This window comes from Salvelinus alpinus, chromosome 1 (genome assembly GCF_045679555.1).
Source record: "Salvelinus alpinus chromosome 1, SLU_Salpinus.1, whole genome shotgun sequence".
Lineage (NCBI taxonomy): Eukaryota > Metazoa > Chordata > Actinopteri > Salmoniformes > Salmonidae > Salvelinus > Salvelinus alpinus.
The window spans coordinates 74,877,347-74,900,244 of NC_092086.1; the positions used below are offsets into that span (position 1 = coordinate 74,877,347).

At 42.9% G+C, this 22,898-nt stretch overlaps 1 protein-coding gene across 5 annotated transcripts in view; it reads left to right on the forward strand.

Annotated features, from left to right (window-relative positions):
- LOC139548374 (unconventional myosin-VIIa-like) overlaps positions 1–22,898 on the forward strand; it is an 80,003-nt gene that overhangs the window by 6,250 nt on the left and 50,855 nt on the right. For all 5 annotated transcript variants that reach the window (XR_011669710.1, XR_011669712.1, XR_011669709.1 and 2 more), the window contains exons 2-14: positions 6,201–6,269; positions 12,727–12,840; positions 13,211–13,363; positions 14,541–14,725; positions 14,917–15,038; positions 15,846–15,988; positions 16,129–16,242; positions 19,065–19,218; positions 20,617–20,693; positions 20,827–20,946; positions 21,237–21,379; positions 21,838–22,048; positions 22,557–22,692. Coding sequence is in view for 2 of the 5 variants with exons in the window: in XM_071358142.1 (XP_071214243.1) it covers positions 6,252–6,269; positions 12,727–12,840; positions 13,211–13,363; positions 14,541–14,725; positions 14,917–15,038; positions 15,846–15,988; positions 16,129–16,242; positions 19,065–19,218; positions 20,617–20,693; positions 20,827–20,946; positions 21,237–21,379; positions 21,838–22,048; positions 22,557–22,692 (1,690 nt within the window). In the remaining 3 variants the exon portion in view is untranslated. The remainder of the gene's footprint in view (positions 1–6,200; positions 6,270–12,726; positions 12,841–13,210; positions 13,364–14,540; positions 14,726–14,916; positions 15,039–15,845; positions 15,989–16,128; positions 16,243–19,064; positions 19,219–20,616; positions 20,694–20,826; positions 20,947–21,236; positions 21,380–21,837; positions 22,049–22,556; positions 22,693–22,898) is intronic.

Sequence of the window (22,898 nt, forward strand, 5' to 3'; positions counted from 1 at the left end):
GATTGTTTGTATAAGCACTGAGATTAGCCCCAGGAATCTGATTAATCCCTTAAAGGCCTGACCCTACCCCAACCTCTAGACTTCTTACCTCCTCCTCGTTTCATCCCCTCTTTTCCTCCTGCCCTCGCTCCCCTGACTACGTTACCAGCTGAGCCACATGGCTAAGGCGTGACACTGTGCTTAACCCAGATGCAACTGTGACACTAATAACAAGCGTAAAGATGTCCAATGAAATGGTTCCCTGTATGAGGACGATTATTTGCACTGGTATTACACAAGAGCAAGATGTGACATTCTTGTATATAAGTACCTGTATAGACTTCCTTAGCATTTCCCATTTATTTTTATGTTTTACATTTTTTATTTCAACTTTATTTAACCAGGTAGGCTAGTTGAGAACAAGTTCTCATTTACAACTGTGACCTGGCCAAGATAAAGAAAAGCAGTGCGACACAAACAACAACACAAAGTTACACATGGAATAAACAAACATACAGTCAATAATATAATAGGAAAAAAAGTCTAGATACAGTGTGTGCAAATGAGGTAGGATAAGGGAGGTAAGGCAATAAATGGGCTTTGTGGCGAAATAATTACAATATAGCAATTAAACACCTGTACCATACCTGTACAGGTCATGGTAATTGCACGTACAGTTGAAGTCTGAAGTTTACATACACCTTAGCCAAATACATTTAAACTCAGTTTTTCACAATTCCTGACATTTAATCCCAATAGAAAATCTCTGTCTTAGGTCAGTTAGGATCACCACTTTATTTTAAGAATGTGAAATGTCAGAATAATAGTAGAGAGAATGATTTATTCCAGCTTTTATTACTTTCATCCCATTCCCAGTGGGTCAGAAGTTTACATACACTCAATTAGTATTTGGTAGCTTTGCTTTAAATTGTTTAACTTGGGTCAAACGTTTCGGGTAGCCTTCCACAAGCTTCCCACAATAAGTTGGGTGAATTTTGGCCCATTCCTCCTGACAGAGCTGATGTAACTGAGTCAGGTTTGTAGGCCTCCTTGCTCGCACACTCTTTTTCAGTTCTGCCCACACATTTTTTATAGGATTGAGGTCAGTGCTTTGTGATGGCCACTCCAATACCTTGACTTTGTTGTCCTTAAGCCATTTTGCCACAATTTTGGAGTATGCTTGGGGTCATTGTCCATTTGGAAGACTCATTTGCGACCAAGCTTTAACTTCCTGACTGATGTCTTGAGATGTTGCTTCAATATATTCACATAATTTTCCTTTCTCATGATGCGATCTATTTTGTGAAGTGCACCAGTCCCTCCTGCAGCAAAGCACCCACACAACATGATGCTGCCACCCCCGTGCATCACGGTTGGGATGGTGTTCTTCGGCTTGCAAGCATCCCCCTTTTCCTCCAAACATAACGATGGTCATTATGGCCAAACGGTTCTATTTTTGTTTCATCAGACTAGAGGATATTTCTCCAAAAAGTACGATCTTTGTCCCCATGTGCAGTTGCAAACCGTAGTCTGGCTTTTTTTATGGTGGCTTCTTCTTTGCTGAGCGGCCTTTCAGGTTATGTCGATATAGGACTCGTTTTACTGTGGATATAGATACTTTTGCACCTGTTTCCTCCAGCATCTTAACAAGGTCCTTTGCTGCTGTTCTGGGATTGATTTGCACTTTTCGCACCAAAGTACGTTCATCTCTAGGAGACAGAACGCGTCTCATTCCTGAGCGGTATGACGGCTGCGTGGTCCCATGGTGTTTATACTTGCATACTATTGTTTGTACAGATGAACGTGGTACCTTCAGGCGTTTGAAAATTGCTCCCAAGGATGACCCAGACTTGTGGAGGTCTACCATTTATTTTCTGAGGTCTTGGCTGATTTCTTATGATTTTCCCATGATGTCAAGCAAAGAGGCACTGAGTTTGAAGGTAGGCCTTGAAATACATCCACAGGTACACCTCCAATTGACTCAAATGATGTCAATTAGCCTATCAGAAGCTTCTAAAGCCATTACATAATTTTCTGGAATTTTCCAAGCTGTTTAAAGGCAGTCAACTTAGTGTATGTAAACTTCTTACCCACTGGAATTGTGATACAGTGAATTATAAGTGAAATAATCTGTCTGTAAACAATTGTTGGAAAAATGACTTGTGTCATGCACAAAGTAGATGTCCTAACCGACTTGCCAAAACTATAGTTTGTTAACAAGAAATGTGTGGAGTGGTTGAAAAACGAGTTTAAATGACGGCTAAAGTGTGTGTAAACTTCCGACTTCAACTGTATGTGAATGGCGCCTAACGGCACAGTTGCTTCAATGCAATTTTAGACACACATACTTCATGTATCTTTAATGTAAATGTTTTAATGTATTTTTAAGGGGGGTTGCATTATGAGCTAAATAGATAGACACCACCCTGGTCTCCCTAACAGCAGCAACTGACACTTGAAATGACATGACCAGAATGCCCAGGGTCCAAAGTTGAAGCGTCTCAGAGTAGGTGTGATGATCTGGTACAGGGTCTGTATCTACAAAGCATCTTAGAGTAAAAGTGCTGATCTAAGATCAGTTTAGCATTTTATATCATCATGAATAATATTATATGGACAGATCCTAGATAGCCACTCCTACTCTGAGAACCTTTATGAATACAGGCCCAAAGCTAATGAGCTGTCTGACAGCCAAATACAGTCATCTCACTCTGTCTCTTTAATCATGAGCCTTTTGAGTGTCGATGTGTCTCTAGCCTGGTCCCAGATCTGTTTGTACTTGCCATGCCAACGCACGTTAGAACCAGGTTAATGTGTCTCTACATTGAATACTAAAGTAAACACTTGCATTCTGCTGCCTCCTATTTATTTATAACTATTTGCATTGACTATACAGTGAAGGACAGGTTTAAATTGTGATTGTTTGAAATGTTTCCCTTTTTGGACAGTCCACTGTATGTGGATTGGCGTGTTTGTTCATTATTTCTTAGTGGGTGCGTCATTCCTTCTTTGTTAGAACCATAATAACCACAATTGGAGGAAGTCCGTACTACTACTAGGGTCTTTGAAAGGTTAGTCAACGTCTTTGGTGTGTGTGTGTGTTAGTCAGGTGACAGGTCGGAGTTATGCTCACTGGGATCAGAGAGAGAGGGAGTCTTTTCATTCAGACAACTAACTGTAGTCATGGAGATCTGAAATAATAGCTGCCTGATCAAGCTTTCTCAGCCAGAGCCTAATTTCATTAGACAGTTAACTTGTGGATTACAATGATGGTGTGTGTTTGTTTGGCTGTGCGTGTGTGAGATCAGGGAACTGGTTTTCGTTCCGATTCTCTTGCCTTCTCCATGATGTGCACTTGTTCACTCGTTCTCATTGATTTAAAGGTCACAGGTGTAAGATATATGGTGGAAACTCCCTTGAGCCCATGGAGGCCACAGTGTAGAATTCTAGCAACCAGGAAATGGCAATGTGATTTCCACTAGATAACATAGCCACAAAGTAAGAACAGCTTTCCCATTTTGAAAACAGATGCCGCTCTGGCAGGAGAAGTCAATAGGCAAATATCACAGTCAATCACAACACTGGTGGGTAAATACTACTATGAAACACTGTCATTCCACTATTACTGCATATATGTTATGGATATTTTCTGAAATTACAATGCAAAAAAAATTATAATCCTATGTTGCACATTTAAAAAATAATACATGAAGGCTATGTGTTATGACATTTTTATCTTGGCTGTGACTTGGTCATAGCCACGAGGCGAAGCCATGATAAAAATGTCATAACACATGGACTTGAGTGTATTATTGCTTTTATACAATGGGTTACCAGCATTTAAAAGAAAGATTATTTCCTAAACCATACATTTAAAAAATAAATTGTGATGCTACTTTCAAAAACTGGTTGTCAAGTGCAATTTTAGATGTTCTATGGTCGTTAGTTCTATTCGTCTTGACTGCCATGTAAAGCAAAACTATCCAAGCGCTGGTTGATCGTTCCAGTGCTTTGCAGGTTGCTATGACAAACAAAATGGATGCTATGGAGGCTCTTCCCATCTTGCTTGCTAGCCAACTACACAGCTAACACAATCACTTCAGACTGATGCTGGAAAGACAGCAAACTAGCTGCATTTCATTTTTCCCGTTTTTCCATTGACATTTCTTTGTATATATCCGTAAAAATTATGCTGATTCATGATTTCGACTGGCTAAGAAAAGCTGCCTGTCTGTCTCGTACTGACTTCCGACACGTTCATTATAATGGGACACAATGTTGCAAATGTCAGAGATAATGTCTAGATGCTTTTTACAGTGGAGATCACGTTTATAAATTGCATGGCTGGGCAGATGAGACAGTGGATCTGTAAAAGTAGTAGCAGTAGTAGTGTGTTGCTAGGTAACGATGTAAACAATGCCACTTTTATGTGGCCATGTGTATGTTGTCTAGTATATCATGGGCCGGATAGACTAACAATTGGAATTCCTAACCACCCGTTGTATGAAATGCTTTTAAATCCCTAATAAGTGAACGAGTGCAGATTTTTAAGAAGGGAAGTGAATCAGACCAGAGCACAGGTCAGAAAGCCCCTGTGCAATGGATGATCAGTCCAGAAGAAAACTGCAGAAGTCATAGCCTGAAATGGCACCCTATTGCCTATTTAGTGCACTACCTCAATGGCTATGGCTATAAGTAATTCACTATATCGGGAATATGGTGCCATGCAATTTCAGACATAGCCATATCACCTGAGCCACGGCTTGTTCATCCTGCTACCATCCACAAGGCTAGGTCAGCACAGATGCATCAAAGCTGGGACCGAGAGACTGAAAAACAGCTATCTCAAGGCCATCAGACTGTTAAAAAGCCATCACTAGCCGGCTACCACCCGGTTACTCATTCCTGCACCTTAGAGGCTACTGCTCTACAGTATATACATATACATGGAATCACTGGTCACTTTAATAACGGAACACTAGTCACTTTAATAATGTTTACATACTGCTTTACTCATTTTCATATGTATGTACTGTATTCTATTCTACTGTATTTTAGTCAATGCCACTCTGACATTGCCGTCCTAATATTTATATATTTCTGAACTCCATTCTTTTACTTTAGATTTGTGTGTATTGTTGTGAATTGTTAGATATTACTGCACTGTTGGAGCTAGGAACACAAGCATTTCGCTACACGCGCAACAACATCTGCTAAACATGGTTATGTGACCAATACGATTTGATTTGATAGCCATACTACACATTACATCCAATGACAACTGCTTTGGGGACATTTTAATTTAATCTTTAAATTAATCTTGAGGGCCTCCCGGGTGGCGCAGTGGTCTAGAGCACTGCATCGCAGTGCTATGCTGCGCCACCAGAGTTTGGGTTCGCGCCCAGGCTCTGTCGCAGCCGGCCGCGACCGGGAGGTCCGTGGGGCGACGCACAATTGGCTTAGCGTCGTCCGGGTTAGGGAGGGTTTGGCCGGTAGGGATATCCTTGTCTCATCGCGCTCCAGCGACTCCTGTGGCGGGCCGGGCGCAGTGCGCGCTAACCGAGGGGGGCGGGTGCACGGTGTTTCCTCCGACACATTGGTGCGGCTGGCTTCCGGGTTGGAGGCGCGCTGTGTTAAGAAGCAGTGCGGCTTGGTTGGGTTGTGCTTCGGAGGACGCATGACTTTCGACCTTCGTCTCTCCCGAGCCCGTACGGGAGTTGTAGCGATGAGACAAGATAGTAATTACTAGCGATTGGATACCACGAAAATTGGGGAGAAAAGGGGATAAAATTTAAAAAAATAAATAAAAAAATAAAAATAAAAATTAATCTTGCAATGTAATGGAGGGTCTGACAACAAGCATATGTGTGTACCCTCGCTCTCCGTGGGCAGAAAGGTTTATCATTTTATACACATGAATTCCAATTGATTAAAGTGGTATTCCTCTAACCTTAGACAGTGTGGGGTCTGGTCCACCAATCACCACAGGACAATAGACTCCGCTTCAAGCCATCTGTCCCGTGAGAACCACAGTATGTAGAGAACCCTGTGGTGAATCTTTACCATTAGTTAGACTGTGCCAGTGGTCAACACAACTGCGTATGGACTGCATATGCCCCCCAGCAGTGGTAGTTCAAATCCCCTCTGGGACAGTTTCTACGTGTGCCTATGTCCTGTAGGTCTGATATGCATGTCTATAATGATTTTTTTTTCTATTCCAGGAGCCTGACATGGTGACTTCTAATGTCCTGGAATAAACAGGAAGCTGAACCATGGTCATTCTGCAACAGGTACAGAGTAGAATTCCTTATTTCTCACTTGTTCTCTCTTTCAAACATACGCATACACACACACACACACACACACACACACACACACACACACACACACACACACACACACACACACACACACACACACACACACACACACACACACACACACACACACACACACACACACACCCACCCTGTGGACGACCTTTGCAGGTGAGACTTAATTTAAATGCTAAAAAGATAGGGGCTATGTTGTGTTATCAGCTGGCCCACCAGAGGACACAGTGAAATCTGTTGTGACACGTTAAAATACCAAACATAGCATGAGATAACAGGCACCCTCAGTCTCCCATCATTCCTTCTTTGAGGAAAAGATCATGATCATTAGAAAGCAAATTACGGACTCCTCTTTAAATCTGCGTATTCCTCCAAACCTCAGCTGTCCTGAGTCTGTACAACTCTGCCAGGACCTAGGATCAAGAGAGACACTCAAGTGTTTTAGTACTCTATCTCTTGACACAATGATGAAAATAATCATGGCCTCTAAACCTTCAAGCTGCATACTGGGCCCTATTCCAACTAAACTACTGAAAGAGCTGCTTCCTGTGCTTGGCCCTCCTATGTTGAACATAATAAATGTCTCTCTATCCACCAGATGTGTACCAAACTCACTAAAAGTGGCAGTAATAAAGCCTCTCTTGAAAAAGCCAAACCTTGACCCAGAAAATATTTAAAAAACTATCGGCCTATATCGAGTCTTCCATTCCTCTCAAAAATCTTAGAAAAAGCTGTTGCGCCGCAACTCACAGCCTTCCTGAAGACAAACAATGTAAATGAAATGCTTCAGTCTGGTTTTAGACCCCATCATAGCACTGAGACTGCACTTGTGAAGGTGGTAAATTACCTTTTAATGGCGTCAGACCGAGGCTCTGCATCTGTCCTCGTGCTCCTAAACCTTAGTGCTGCCTTTGATACCATCGATCACCACATTCTTTTGGAGAGATTGGAAACCCAAATTGGTCTACATGGACAAGTTCTGGCCTGGTTTAGATCTTATCTGTCGGAAAGATATCAGTTTGTCTCTGTGAATGGTTTGTCTTCTGACAAATCAACTGTACATTTCGGTGTTCCTCAAGGTTCCGTTTTAGGACCACTATTGTTTTCACTATATATTTTACCTCTTGGGGATGTCATTCGAAAACATAATGTTAACTTTCACTGCTATGCGGATGACACACAGCTGTACATTTCAATGAAACATGGTGAAGCCCCAAAATTGCCCTCGCTAGAAGCCTGTGTTTCAGACATAAGGAAGTGGATGGCTGAAAACGTTCTACTTTTAAACTCGGATAAAACAGAGATGCTTGTTCTAGGTCCCAAGAAACAAAGAGATCTTCTGTTGAATCTGACAATTAATCTTGATGGTTGTAAAGTCATCTCAAATAAAACTGTGAAGGACCTCGGCGTTACTCTGGACCCTGATCTCTCTTTTGACGAACATATCAAGACTGTTTCAAGGACAGCTTTTTTCCATCTACATAACATTGCAAAAATCAGAAACTTTCTGTCCAAAAATGATGCAGAAAAATGTATCCATGCTTTTGTTACTTCTAGGTTAGACTACTGCAATGTTCTACTTTCCGGCTACCCGGATAAAGCACTAAATAAACTTCAGTTAGTGCTAAATACGGCTGCTAGAATCCTGACTAGAACCCAAAAATGTGATCATATTACTCCAGTGCTACTCTCCCTACACTGGCTTCCTGTTAAGGCAAGGGCTGATTTCAAGGTTTTACTGCTAACCTACAAAGTATTACATGGGCTTGCTCCTACCTATCTTTCCGATTTGGTCCTGCCGTACATACCTACACGTACGCTACGGTCACAAGACGCAGGCCTCCTAATTGTCCCTAGAATTTCTAAGCAAACAGCTGGAGGCAGGGCTTTCTCCTATAGAGCTCCATTTTTATGGAATGGTCTGCCTACCCATGTGAGAGACGCAGACTCGGTCTCAACCTTTAAGTCTTTACTGAAGACTCATCTCTTCAGTGGGTCATATGATTGAGTGTAGTGTGGCCCAGGAGTGTGAAGGTGAACGGAAAGGCTCTGGAGCAACGAATCGCCCTTGCTGTCTCTGCCTGGCCGGTTCCCCTCTCTCCACTGGGATTCTCTGCCTCTAACCCTATTACAGGGGCTGAGTCACTGGCTTACTGGTGCTCTTTCATGCCGTTCCTAGGAGGGGTGCGTCACTTGAGTGTGTTGAGTCACTGACGTGATCTTCCTGTCTGGGTTGGCACCCCCACTTGGGTTGTGCCGTGACGGAGATCTTTGTGGGCTATACTCGGCCTTGTCTCAGGATGGTAAGTTGGTGGTTGAAGTTATCCCTCTAGTGGTGTCGGGGCTGTGCTTTGGCAAAGTGGGTGGGGTTATATCCTTCCTGTTTGGCCCTGTCCGGGGGTATCATCGGATGGGGCCACAGTGTCTCCTGACCCCTCCTGTCTCAGCCTCCAGTATTTATGCTGCAGTAGTTTATGTGTCGGGGGGCTAGGGTCAGTTTGTTATATCTGGAGTACTTCTCCCGTCTTATCCGGTGTCCTGTGTGAATTTAAGTATGCTCTCTCTAATTCTCTCTTTCTCTCTTTCTTTCTCTGTCTCGGATCACCTGAGCCCTAGGACCATGCCTCAGGACTACCTGGCATGATGACTCCTTGCTGTCCACCTGGCCGTGCTGCTGCTCCAGTTTCAACTGTTCTGCCTGCGGCTATGGAACCCTGACCTGTTCACCGGACGTGCTACCTGTCCCAGACCTGCTGTTTTCAACTCTCTAGAGACCGCAAGAGCGGTAGAGATACTCTTAATGATCGGCTATGAAAAGCCAATTGACATTTACTCCTGAGGTGCTGACTTGCTGCACCCTCGACAACTACTGTGATTATTATTATTTGACCATGCTGGTCATTTATGAACATTTGAACATCTTGGCCATGTTCTGTTATAATCACCACCCGGCACAGCCAGAAGAGGACTGGCCACCCCTCATAGCCTGGTTCCTCTCTAGGTTTCTTCCTAGGTTTTGGCCTTTCTAGGGAGTTTTTCCTAGCCACTGTGCTTCTACACCTGCATTGCTTGCTGGTTGGGGTTTTAGCCTGGGTTTCTGTACAGCACTTTGAGATATCAGCTGATGTACGAAGGGCTATATAAATACATTTGATTTGATTAGTCAGCCAGGCTTTGTGGAACTTTAAACATCACTTTATCCAGGTTTCTAAAGGGATAGTTCATCGATTACAATTTTTGTTTGGAGTGGCTAGTTTAACAAAAATAAAGTGTGGATTGCTGTCACTTGTTGTCCATAGACTGCTTTCAAGGTAAGGATACAAATATTAAAATATGTCAAATCTCTGAACTATCCCTTTAACGAGTAGGCTACCTCAATGTCAAGAGCCTAGCCATGAATCATGCATCTCATGCCCTCAGTAAGACATCTGTGTTGTCCAGACGTAGGGATAGTGACATGGACGTTTCACCTCAATTTGGTTTTGCAATGCAATATTTTTTTGTGCTAACGGCATCTTTTTCTAGCAAAACTGGTAACCGGGTTTTGGGGAGTCAAAGTCATTCTTAAAGCAATGCACATTTGGTTTCCTTTACTCAATGAAAGGTTGTTTGCAATGATAGAAAAAATCTCGACTCAATACGAGCATATACTGGAATATTTTTGACAAAATTAATGGTGCTTTTTTGATTGATTCGGTACTATATGTGTTGTTGTTTTCCGGTTCATTGGATCTACACGTGGTTGGGTGGTTTGTGAGAGATGGAATAACAGCACGGTCAGTGTGTGTCCAGCATGTTAAAACAAACAACAGTAAACATGTTGTCCCCCACCCACAATGCCTCCTTGGCCCAATTGAGATATCGCGTGTGACTAACACATTTCTGTTAATTACTATAGCTCCCGCCTTGGACCAATCAGGGTTATTTTGTAAATGCCAGATCTCTATGGTATCATTCACCCAAGTTTTGTCAAAATCAGGCCAGTGCTGTCTGAGATATCATGTGTCACTAACGTACTAACGGACGGAGACAGATCCACAGTCCCCTCTCCGATTTCAATGTGGGGGACAATAAAAACAACATGGCAGCTTAACACTAAAATGTGACCAAACCCATTCTCTGACTGGGGCTGATTTCCTAATCTCACCTTGATTGACAGCAGGGATTTACAGTAGGCCCTAGCCCTCTTATAAGGTTCTGTTTATCTGTTTATTTTGCCTCCCAAACATTGAAGTAATCACTGATTTGGCATGGGAGGTTTGTGGCATAGGCCTTGCTTTCACCAATCCTAATTTAGAGTAGTGATAACAAGGACAGAGGGAAGGATGCATTTTCAAAATATTCAAACCTTCTCGAAACAGCCCCACCTCCTCCTAGCAACAAGTGATACGTTACATCACTTCCTATGAAGTCTGCATTTGGACGAGGCTAAGCCTATCAACCTAATTTCCCTTATTGGAAATTGGCAGCCTTCAAATTAGCCAACGTATTTCATGTAGAACAATACGCAAGACTAAAGCATACTTTATTTTATTTTGGATTGAACTTCTTGGTTATTTTAGGAGGTGCACAGAAAACAGCTTTGATGTAGTAAAAATACTATTGTGTCAGGATTGTGGAAATACTAGTAAAAATACTATTGTGTCAGATGATTGTGGACTTCAGGAAACAGCAGAGGGAGCACCCCCCTATCCACATCGACGGGTCAGTAGTGGAGAAGGTGGAAAGTTTTAAGTTCCTCGGTGTACACATCACGGACAAACTGAACTGGTCCACCCACACAGACAGCGTTGTGAAGAAGGCGCAGCAGCGCCTCTTCAACCTCAGGAGGCTGAAGAAATTCGGCTTGTCACCAAAAGCACTCACAAACTTCTACAGATGCACAATCGAGAGCATCCTGTCGGGCTGTATCACCGCCTGGTACGGCAACTGCTCCGCCCACAACCGTAAGGCTCTCCAGAGGGTAGTGAGGTCTGCAGAACGCATCACCAGGGGCAAACTACCTGCCCTCCAGGACACCTACACCACCCGATGTCACAGGAAGGCCATAAAGATCATCAAGGACAACAACCACCCAAGCCACTGTCTGTTCACCCCGCTATCATCCAGAAGGCGAGGTCAGTACAGGTGCATCAAAGCAGGGACCGAGAGACTGAAAAACAGCTTCTATCTCAAGGCCATCAGACTGTTAAACAGCCACCACTAACATTTAGCGGCCGCTGCCAACATACTGACTCAACTCCAGCCACTTTAAAAATGGGAATTGATGGAAATTATGTAAAAATGTACCACTAGCCACTTTAAGCAATGCCACTTAATACAATGTTTACATACCCTACATTACCCATCTCATATGTATATATACTGTACTCTATATCATCTACTGCATCTTGCCATCTTTATGCAATACATGTACCACTAGCCACTTTAAACTATGCCACTTTATGTTTACATACCCTACAGTACTCATCTCATATGTATATACCGTACTCTATACCATCTACTGCATCTGCCATGCCGTTCTGTACCACCACTCATTCATATATCTTTATGTACATATTCTTTATCCCTTTACACTTGTGTGTGTGTGTAAGGTAGTAGTGTGGAATTGTTAGGTTAGATTACTGTTGGTTATTACTGCATTGTCGGAACTAGAAGCACAAGCATTTCGCTACACTCGCATTAACATCTGCTAACCATGTGTATGTGACTAATAAAATTTGATTTGATTTGATTTGATTTGGAGGGATTATGAGGTGCATTGACTCTGTACCGGTACCCCCCGTATAAAGTCTCACTATTGTTATTTTCCTGCTGCTCTTTAATTACTTGTTACTATTATTTCTTATTCTTATCCATATTTTTTTAAGCTGCATTGTTGGTTAGGGGCTCGTAAGTAAGCATTTCACTGTAAGGTCTACACCTGTTGTATTCGGCGCATGTGACTAATACAATTTGATTTGATTAAGTGTGATATTGCTCCACTATTTAATGTGACCTTAGACCAGACTTTTGAGTCTGTTGGCAGAGTGAGATGTTACTAGTGAATTTTATTATATTACTATTGTAATGTAATCACATTCTCATCATGTATGTACTTCAGTAAATACAAACAAATGTGGTTTGAAATGCATTTTAAATTTGCAAGTATATTGACGACAAGTTCAGGGTGTAACGTGGGGCCTAAGAAAACATGAAAATCACATCCTGGACCAGAGCTAGACCCACCCCTATTAGACAATAGATTGAAATCATGTTCTTAACATATTGGAATGGCAAATGTAATGTATTCAACTTGTGTGGAAATCTCTGTATGGGACTGCAGCGCTCGAAAAGATCTAGCAGATTCAATTGCTGAATGAGTTTTCTGAGAATTCCTTCCTGATCACTGGTTGTATTTGTGGTTGCGTTCCAGGGGGACTATGTCTGGTTGGACCTCAAGACGGGCCGGGAGTTCGTCGTCCCGGTGGGAGCCGTGGTCAAGCTCTGTGACTCGGGACAGATCCAGGTGCTGGACGACGAGGGGAGGGTGAGTCCACACAAAAGTTGACAATGACAAGACACGATGAGACATCGACAAGACGTTACAAGACGGTGACAATACTTTGACAAAACATTGACGCAACGTTGATGAAACAAGACGTTGGCCTTGTTCGAATACTCCTGAAAAGCATCTCTCATTCCTCCTTTCCTTGAAGTTATCATTACATGGCATAATTGAAAGTAATGCCATGGAAAGCTTGCTTACACCTATCCAGTCATGTTATATCAGTGATTACTCCAAGGAAGGAAGGATTCAAACAGGGCCTTTACTTGATCTAACAAACCGACATGGACACACAGTAGCCTATGACACCATAGTTCCTAAATGGCTGTTACTGTAACTGTTCCCCCCTCAGGAGCACTGGATCTTGCCCCAGAATGCCACCAACATTAAGCCCATGCATCCCACTTCCGTCCACGGGGTGGAGGACATGATCCGTCTGGGGGACCTCAACGAGGCCGGGATCCTGCGCAACCTGCTCATCCGCTACAACGAGTGTGTCATCTATGTGAGTCACCCCTGCAACACTGTCTGCTCGCTTTTGGTACCACTACAGGACCATCATATTATATTGTATGAGTCCTTCAAATAACAAGGAAGTGTGGTTTAGAACGTATTCTATAAAACATAGTGACCTTGTTTAGTGACGTGTAGCTCATGTTGTTGATGTATGATACACTGTTATAGGATTTGTCTGCTTGGTTATTTGACTTACTTTCTCATATGATTATGCTGGCATATTGGTTATGTTCTTCCATTCTTCCCCTGGCCACAACCCCCACTGGTTCCTTAGCTTACCTGCCTGGCTGTGTCTCAACAGTTTGAAACAATTTCCTCTCCTCATGTTCTTTCCTCCAGTATCACTGCTCTGGCAGGACACATGATGGATACGTGTCCAGTCCATTGTGGTACTGAGGGTTAAGGAAGCTGTTATAGAGTATTGAGACTCAGCCCCTGTGTGTGTCCCTCAGTCGGTCCCTCATCAACTATTATGGTTCTTTCCTCTCACTCTTCCTCTTCATCTCCCTCCCTATTTCTCTGCATAGACAAATTGTGGGGGAAGGGTGAGTACAAACTACAGAAGAAAACAAAAAATTATGATTTAAGCAACATGCTAACAAGCTAGCCCAGGCTAGCACATTACATTAATGCTAGCACTTCTGCTAGCATCAATGAATGGCTATAGTCTCTGCTAGGCTGAAGGCTGGCCTCTGCTTCAGGCTTAACCTTTGATCCAGTTTGTTAAGTGTGCTTTGACCACTGAAGCGTAAATGTCAAACACACATGAGCCTTTAGAACGCAACAGAGCTTTGGCCTGGGCTTGGAGGTGCAACAAATCATGGGCTATTATGACTGATTATTATGTCTAGATTATGCACATTAAGGTGATTTTCAGCCTAAATTCAGTTCAAGAACTTGAACTTCCAATGATTTTGTAGCTATAATTTAAATGATCAGTTGTCATCAGGCTTACAACACATTATCTCAGTGATCACAAGCCTAGTGACTACCCTAATCACAATCACCGTGAAAGAAAGCAATAAATCATAGCATCGCTAGCGACAAATCGTACTATTACTAGCGACAAATCAAGCGATCACTAAAGCCTCACGGATGAAATCGTTGTCCTGATCTTGGCATGACCCTTGACCATTTCACCTTTTGACTTTAACCTTTGCCTGCAGACTTACACAGGGTCAATTCTGGTGGCAGTAAACCCTTACCAGCTGCTGCCCATTTACACACCGGACCATATCCGTCTGTACACCAATAAGAAGATTGGGGAGATGCCACCTCACATCTTTGCCATTGCAGACAACTGCTACTTCAACATGCAGAGGAACAACAAGGACCAGTGCTGTATCATCAGGTTAGTGTATTGTATTGATGTGTGCGTGTGCGTTGTGTTCCTCTATTTAAGTGTGTGTGTGTGTGTGTGTGTGTGTGTGTGTGTGTGTGTGTGTGTGTGTGTGTGTGAGTGCGCACCTGCTTGCCTGCATGGGTGTTTGCCTGTCTGTCTGCCTCTGTACAGAAAAATATTGTATCTCCTGTGTTCCTCAGTGGTGAGTCTGGGGCCGGTAAGACAGAGAACACCAAGTTGATCCTGCAGTTCCTGGCAGCAATCAGTGGACAACACTCCTGGATAGAGCAACAGGTCCTGGAGGCCAACCCCATACTGGAAGGTCAGACTCAACATAGAGATGAGACACTAGAATGGGCTATTAATGGCAGCCATCTTGGTCAAATTACAAACCAGTCTAATTGAGAAAAAAAAACAGACCAAGATTGCTGCCTTGTAGTTGTGTTTCCTGGATGCCAATGTCCATTCTAGTGTTCTATTGAAGTCTGTGAGACTCACTACATGCACTGACATTTAATAGCTAGGGTGCTTGCTGTCTGTCTCTGCCTAGGCCAACTTGTCCTAGTGTTACATGGCAAGGCAAATGTTGTGTAGAATGTAGAGATACACTCGCTCCAAACTGCCCCAGGGGCAGTTTTAGGGTTTGTTTATGGTTTGTAACGAGGCTAGAATCACAGAACCTGTGTAGGAAAAGCTGAACTTGGAATGCATTCTTCAAAGAGTTCTTGAAAGACAGCTAGACAGATGTAGGACGTGCGTGCCTTCCCCTGGAACTAGTACAGGATTAACACTACAACTGGGCCTCTTATCCACATCTAATGTCCCATTTGCACCTTCTAAAGTTTCTATCTGGGTACTCTACATGTGGACTGGGAAAAGGATGCATCGCCCTACAGTATACATCCAGTCTATGTCTCTCTTAGCTAATGTGACTGATCAGGGTTCGAAACCCGGGTATACTGCATGCCACAATACTGTTAGCCCTGTGTGCTAAAGCCCTAGGCATTCGCTTGGGGTCCCGCCAACACAAGTCTTCAGGGTCTCAGGCAAGGTTATTTATCACGCGAGCATGGTTCACTGAACCTCATCTGTTACGCTAACTCGGACCTTTATTCTTTCATCCATGCAGCATTCGGGAACGCTAAGACTATTCGGAATGACAACTCCAGTCGCTTTGGGAAATACATCGACATTCACTTTAACAAGAGAGGGGCCATCGAGGGGGCCAAGATAGAACAGTACCTTCTGGAGAAGTCCCGAGTCTGCAGACAGGTAAGGGTCCAGGGGGAGGGGATATACAGGGGCCAGAATATAACAGTACATAATGGAGACGTCTTAAGTTTGCAGACAGATTCCCGTTTTCTTAAACTTTGTACCCAATGAACATGACCCTGCTGTTACTCTTCCCACAGGCTGCGGATGAGAGGAACTACCACATTTTCTACTGTATGCTGCGGGGCATGGCCCCAGAGCTGAAGAACAAGCTTGGCCTGGGACTCGCCACTGACTACCCCTACCTCACCATGGTGAGTAGTGTGTGTGAGAGCGTGCGTGTGAGCGTGCGTGTGCTACAGTATGTGCGTGCGTGGGCACTTGCATCTTTGTGTGTGTGTGTGTGTGTGTGTGTGTGTGTGTGTGTGTGTGTGTGTCAAATCAAGTTTTAATTGTCACATTCTTTAAAAAAAAACAGGTGTAGACTAACAATGAAATGCTTACATACAGCCCTTCCAAACAATGCAGAGTAGGAAAAATTATAATTTTTAAAAAAGATATCGAAAAAAAATTGTAATATGAGGAAAAAATACACAATGAGCGATGATAGCTTGGCTATATACATGGGGTAACAGTACTGGGTCTATGTGCTGGGGGAAGAGGACATTGAGGTAGATATGTACATCTAGGTAGGGGTCATGTGACTAGGCAACAGGATAGATAATCAACAGTAGCAGCAGCCTATGTGATGAGTGTGGAAGTGTGCCACTAAGTGTGTGGCGAATGTGTGCCTGTGTGTATGTGCTGTGTGTGAGTGTGTGTGTGTTGGAGTGTCAGTGTAACTATGTGTGAGTGTGGGTCGAGTCCAGTGTGTGCATGGAGTCAAAAAAGAACAAAAAGGGTCAATGTAGATAGTTCGGGTAGCTATTTGGTTAACTATTTAGCAGTCTTATTGCTTGAGGGACTTCGCGCTCAGGTACAGCTTGCCGTGCAGTAGCAGAGAGAACAATCTATGACTTGGGTGGCTGGAGCCTTTGACAATGTTTAGGGCCTTCCTCTGACACCGCCTGGTACTGTATCGAGGTCCTGTGTGCATGTGTATAACTCCCGGTGTACATGTGTATACACTCTGTGTGTACGCAAGTTTGTGTGCATCTAGGGCTGTGGTGGTCATGACATTTTGTCAGCCGGTTATTGTCATGCAAACGACTGCTGGTCTCAAGGTAATTTAACCTAATTAACATAATCATGTTTAGCATCTCCAGGCCTCCACAAATAGAAGCTGCTGATGCAGTCCTTTGAAACATCTACATTTAAACACGTCTGATAAATCAATTTAATATACACCATCACAACCAATCCATTATTTAAGGTCTAAAGAAACATGATATGAAGAAAATATATTTCAGATGAACAATTTGAGTTGGCCTAATGTATGTTATCTGACTATGCGTCATGCCATAGGCTGTAGGCTTGTTCATTTAGCAGACAAGATATGCTTGCTTATAAGTCCTGTGCCATTATTTTATGATTTTAAGTCCTGTGCCATTATTTTATGGCTCCATTCCGGAGCGAGTGCGCATATGAAGTAGTTATGTTGAGCATAAAAGTTATCATTTGAAACAGGTCCTATATGCTAAATCTAGAGTTATTTGCCAACATTAGTCGTGAATGATACAAACCTTTAGAATGTCTTAGAAATCATAACATATATGGGCTGCATGATGCGACTACAAGCTATTGATTATTTGAGAAAGTCGAGGAAAAAAAGCTTGCGGTCGGTTCCTTGCCACAGGCTGCACACTCTGTTCTCTTATCAAGTGATCATATTTTCAACCATCAGAGTATTCTCTTTTGAATCTTGTTTGAACTAATATGTAAAATTAGTTTCGCTTTAGAATGGCCCATTATCAAATGGACAGGAACATATATGTCATTCGTATGCACTCCAATAGCGAATAGAGGCTGCTTTCCCGCTGGATCACTCATGCTGGGTAGACTACTCTGGTTATTTCACTCCACACATCAACCACTGTTTGATGAGCATGCAGCCTCTCGCTCAAACTCTGTATGCCATGGGTTCTCCAACCCTGTCCCTGCAACTACCCAGTGCTTAATTTGAGAAACCAAGTGAAATCTGTTTGGGAACATCGATAGTAACACGTTTACACAACGAAACACATTTAATTAATAAACTGTTATTGACAGCCCCTCCCTCTGCTTGCTCGAGAAAGGAATGAAGGAGAGGTGTGGAGATGGAAATGCACAGTGGTGAGATATTCTGTTGTTAAAGGTAATGGTCAGCCTAATTATTCTGAAAATATACAGCATTTCCTATTACTAGGCTATTCAAAATCAATACAAATTCACAATCATTTTAGGCCAACTCTGTAAGCCGCACTGCACGTTCTCTCCCAGACTCGTGGATAGAAAGTTTGGCGCGTAGCACAAGGTAACCAGTCCATCCAGTACGCAAAATAATACAGTCCACACTCAAAGGCGATTACTATAATTTTTGACATGCGGTAGGTTTTGTATTGTATAACTACACAATCATTATATTAATTATGTTTTTTTTTTTCAGGCTTGGCCTCATACAGTATATAGGCCTATGCATATGTATATGTATAAGCCCTAATATGCATATATATGTTTTAATTAAATCATCACCTTAGAAAGCGTTGTTCATTTCATTGTGTTAGGGTTTGAAACATCCACAACGACCATGTTTTCCACTGTTTCAACCTGCTGTTGAACTTCTTTCTTCAAATTGATCAATCACAGTGATGTGAGTTTAAAAGCACATACTGTTTTGATGCTAAGTGTTGGATGTGATTTTCGATTGCAGTTGCATTGATATCAGAGTGGTTACAGGGACAATAGAGCGCTGAGTATCAGGCCTTTAGCGACCTGATGGTCGTTAGCGAGTTGGGTACCACCAAGCATGTCTAGAGTGCATACGAGGAGATTACGTGACTCAACGGTCTTGTGGAATTTTACTGGAGTCATGACTGCTGTTGTGGCAGTAAAATGGTCACCGCAACAGCCCTACGTGCATCCTTCTTTCCTTGCGGGTGTGTATAGCTCCCAGCGTATAGGAATACCTATGCATATGTGTGTGTGTGTCCCTATCCAGGGGAACTGTACGAAGTGTGACAGCCGTGACGACCTGAAGGAGTACTCAAGCATCCTGTCGGCCATGAAGGTGCTGATGTTCACAGAGACAGAGAACTGGGAGATATCCAAACTACTGGCGGCCATCCTGCACATGGGCAAATTGCGCTACGAGGGTGAGCTGAGGTGGCCATTTTGGAAAGAGAGTGTTTTTGCACAATACAATGACTTTCAATTTGGCACAGGAGCTAGACAGAGAAGACCAACTGTAGGGAAAAAAAGGCGTATGTTCATGAACTGTTTGCTGCTCCCACAAGCAGGGCAAATTAGTGTGACTAATTTGGTCGCATATGCAACAAAATATTTAGCTTGTTAGGCCAGGATTTTTATTTTGGGAGCGCTGTGCAATTATGGGAAAAAATCAGGAGATCAATGATCATAGCAATGAATGAATGACAGATCTCTTGCATGTTGTCATCACAAACCTGACGTTTTTAAAGAGACAGTGTACAATTTTAAATGTAATGCATCTCAATAGGAAAATAGTGTTTTTACACAATGTAGAAACCTAATATTCCACAAATTACTTTGTAATTTATATGACAGGTATTCGTATCAACATTTTTACAATAAGCTAATGTATTTATAGTGTTACATATTAGGTTCTAGGGCACAGCATGTGCTCCAAAAGTAGCTAGAATTAATTTAGGCCCGAAATATGCTGTATCTCAATGAATTCCAAAAATCTCCTTATATTGTGCTCATAAATTTGATATGGTGATCCTAACTTTTTAAAGTTGGGAGCGCCAGTGCCACCAATTAAAAATGTTAATTTGGAGCCCTGCCCACAAGTGATTTAATTTTTTTTAAATTAAAAGTGTTATTGACGATTACTTGTGGGGGCAGCAAACAGTGAGGCGATATTACCGCTGAGGAACCAATACTGGCATGAACACACACTACATAGATCAGGGAAGGGCCGGCCTTTGATGGGGATGGGAGCCACAAAAAATGTGAACTTAGTTGATTTGCGTACCTACGTGTATGCACCTCTTGACAGTTGAGAGAAGTCTTTTAACTTTTAGAGTTAATTTCGTTCCATTCTACACATTTTGCCATGGGGCAGAGAGGAACGTTTTCTGTTTTACAGAATTTCCTGCAATTCTACAGATTTTGCCATGTTGTGGAGAGAAAATGTTGAAATTGCACCTTGTGTATTCTACTATTCAAACTTGCAACAGTAAGTTGAGCCCCCGACTAATTCTTGTTTTTTTATGGATCTGAGGGCGTCCGCGGGCCGCCAGTTGCCCATCCCTGACATAGATAGTACAGTGTCTATCTAGATAAGTGATGCCAAAGAGTCATTGGAATGTTTGTGTTAGTTGTTAAACCCTGTCTTGTTCTCACTTAGTGAATTTTGCGAGAGGTTTATTGAGGGGTAGTCTTCCTAAACTGGCACCTGACTACACGTTAGCTATTGAGTTAGAAGTTATAAATGCACTTGGCAAAACGTCTTGGCTAATTGACTTGCTTTCCCCCTTTTATCCCCCTTTAAAACACATACACTCCAACAGCCCGTTGCTATGACAACCTGGATGCCTGCGTGGTGGTGCGATCTCCAGACCTGTCCACTGCCGCATCTCTGATGGAGGTGGGTAGTAGATTCTTACCTGTGCATGGTCTCTATGTTGGGCTGGTACTGTAGACTGCGTCACTCTGTGTGGTGTTTGTGTATTGTGTTGTTGTTGTACTCTACTACAGTATGTTGTTGTGTTGTTGTTGAGGTGGACCTTAAGGACGTGATGTCATGTCTAACCACTCGTACCCTGATCACCCGGGGCGAAAATGTGTCCACCCCCCTCAGCATGGAACAGGGCCTGGATGTCAGGGACGCCTTCGTCAAGGTCAGCACCCTCACATATAAATATACATACATACATACATACATACATACATACATACATACATACATACATACATACATACATACATACATACATACATACATACATACATACATACATGCGTGTGAACACGGACACATTTTATTATGAAAGTGAAGGGACACACACACTCCTAAATCTGATTCCTCACAGAAGGTCAAAGTTCCCTTCTGTCTAATGAAAGCTGTTCCTCCGAGAGCATCTACGACACCCACTCATGGTGTAAATGAACGTTGTCCCTCCTGTCCCAGGGTATCTATGGGAGGATGTTTGTGTGGATTGTGGACAAGATCAATGCGGCCATCTTCAGACCTCCGTCCTGTGAGAGTAAGATCATAAGGAGGTCCATTGGCCTGCTCGACATCTTTGGCTTCGAGAACTTCATTGTCAACAGGTGAGTCCTCTGACTCACCCAAGCTTTGGGGGTGTTTTAGCCATTTGGTTCAAATTAAAATGTCTAAAAGCTTTGTTTTCTATTTAGGTGACGTTGTATATGGAACATGAAATGACATAATTGTTATGATTTCCATTCTCTATTGGAAAATTGGATGACAATGGTATGTGCCCGACTAAAGTCAGACAATAGCGACAGCCTCTTTTGTTGATTTGTGCGGTTGACATGCTCACTGAATGGCTTTATACTCTAATGGCTGTCTAGGCACTGGCTCTCGCTACATTCCTTCCCTGTAGATTTGAGCAGCTGTGCATACATTTTGCCAGCGAGAATCACAGACATACAAACAAATATCCACACACACACACCTGGACAAATTTTACCATCAAAGTACGGATAGCCACACCCCTAAATTGATTGGCTGTTGAGTAACCGGCTATGTTTCTTGTTCCCTGAAGCTTTGAGCAGCTGTGCATCAACTTTGCCAATGAGAACCTGCAGCAGTTCTTTGTGAGGCATGTGTTCAAGCTGGAGCAGGAGGAGTACAACCTAGAGGACATCAACTGGCAGCACATCGAGTTCACTGACAACCAGGATGCCCTGGACATGATCGCCAATAAACCCATGAACATCATATCTCTCATAGACGAGGAGAGCAAGTTCCCCAAGGTACAGTACCATTTTGGCAATTTACCATTTTATGGAAATCGATATGCATATTTGTGTTTAAGTATTGTGTAAGGGGATGGACAGTTGGAGGAACTGAACGTTTGTTTTTTAAAACGCTGTACCGAGGGACCGGTTTTTGTGACAAATTATCTAAGAGACATGCAGAGAGGATCCCCGTATTGCACACCAATACCATGGCGCAACAACTATGCCTTTGCCCCTGAGTGGGTTAAAAAAGTGCTATTGAATTGTTTTTGGTCCGAATTAGCACCCTAATCCGATGCTCCTTTATTATAATACTGTATAAGCCATTTAGCAGGTGCTTTTACCCAAAGTAACTTAGTCATGCATGCATACAATTTATGTACTGGGGGTCCCGGGAATTGAACCCACTATCTTGACGTTGCAAGCGCCATGCTCTACCAACTAAGCTACAGCGGACCATATAGTGAATAGGGTATAATTTCAGACGCAGCCTAAATGTCTTTTCTCTGTTTGTGTCTCACAGGGAACAGAGTCCACCATGCTGTATAAACTCAACTCCCAGCACAAACTCAACACCAACTACCACCCCCCTAAGAACACCTACGAGACCCAGTTTGGCATCCAGCACTTTGCTGGGGTGGTCCACTACGAGACCAGAGGTAGGCCTATTGTAAGGCATTGGCTTCACACTCAACCCAATTCATTGCAATCACATAATAAAGTCCCTGATGCTCCATGTAGTAGGACTTGGTTGGATTCTATAGGTAGGTTCATGGTCAGAAGACAAGGTATTGAACTCCAGCAAGTCTATTAGTTGTTCATATGCTCCATATCAAATCAACTCCTATCCCCTACACCCTAGGCA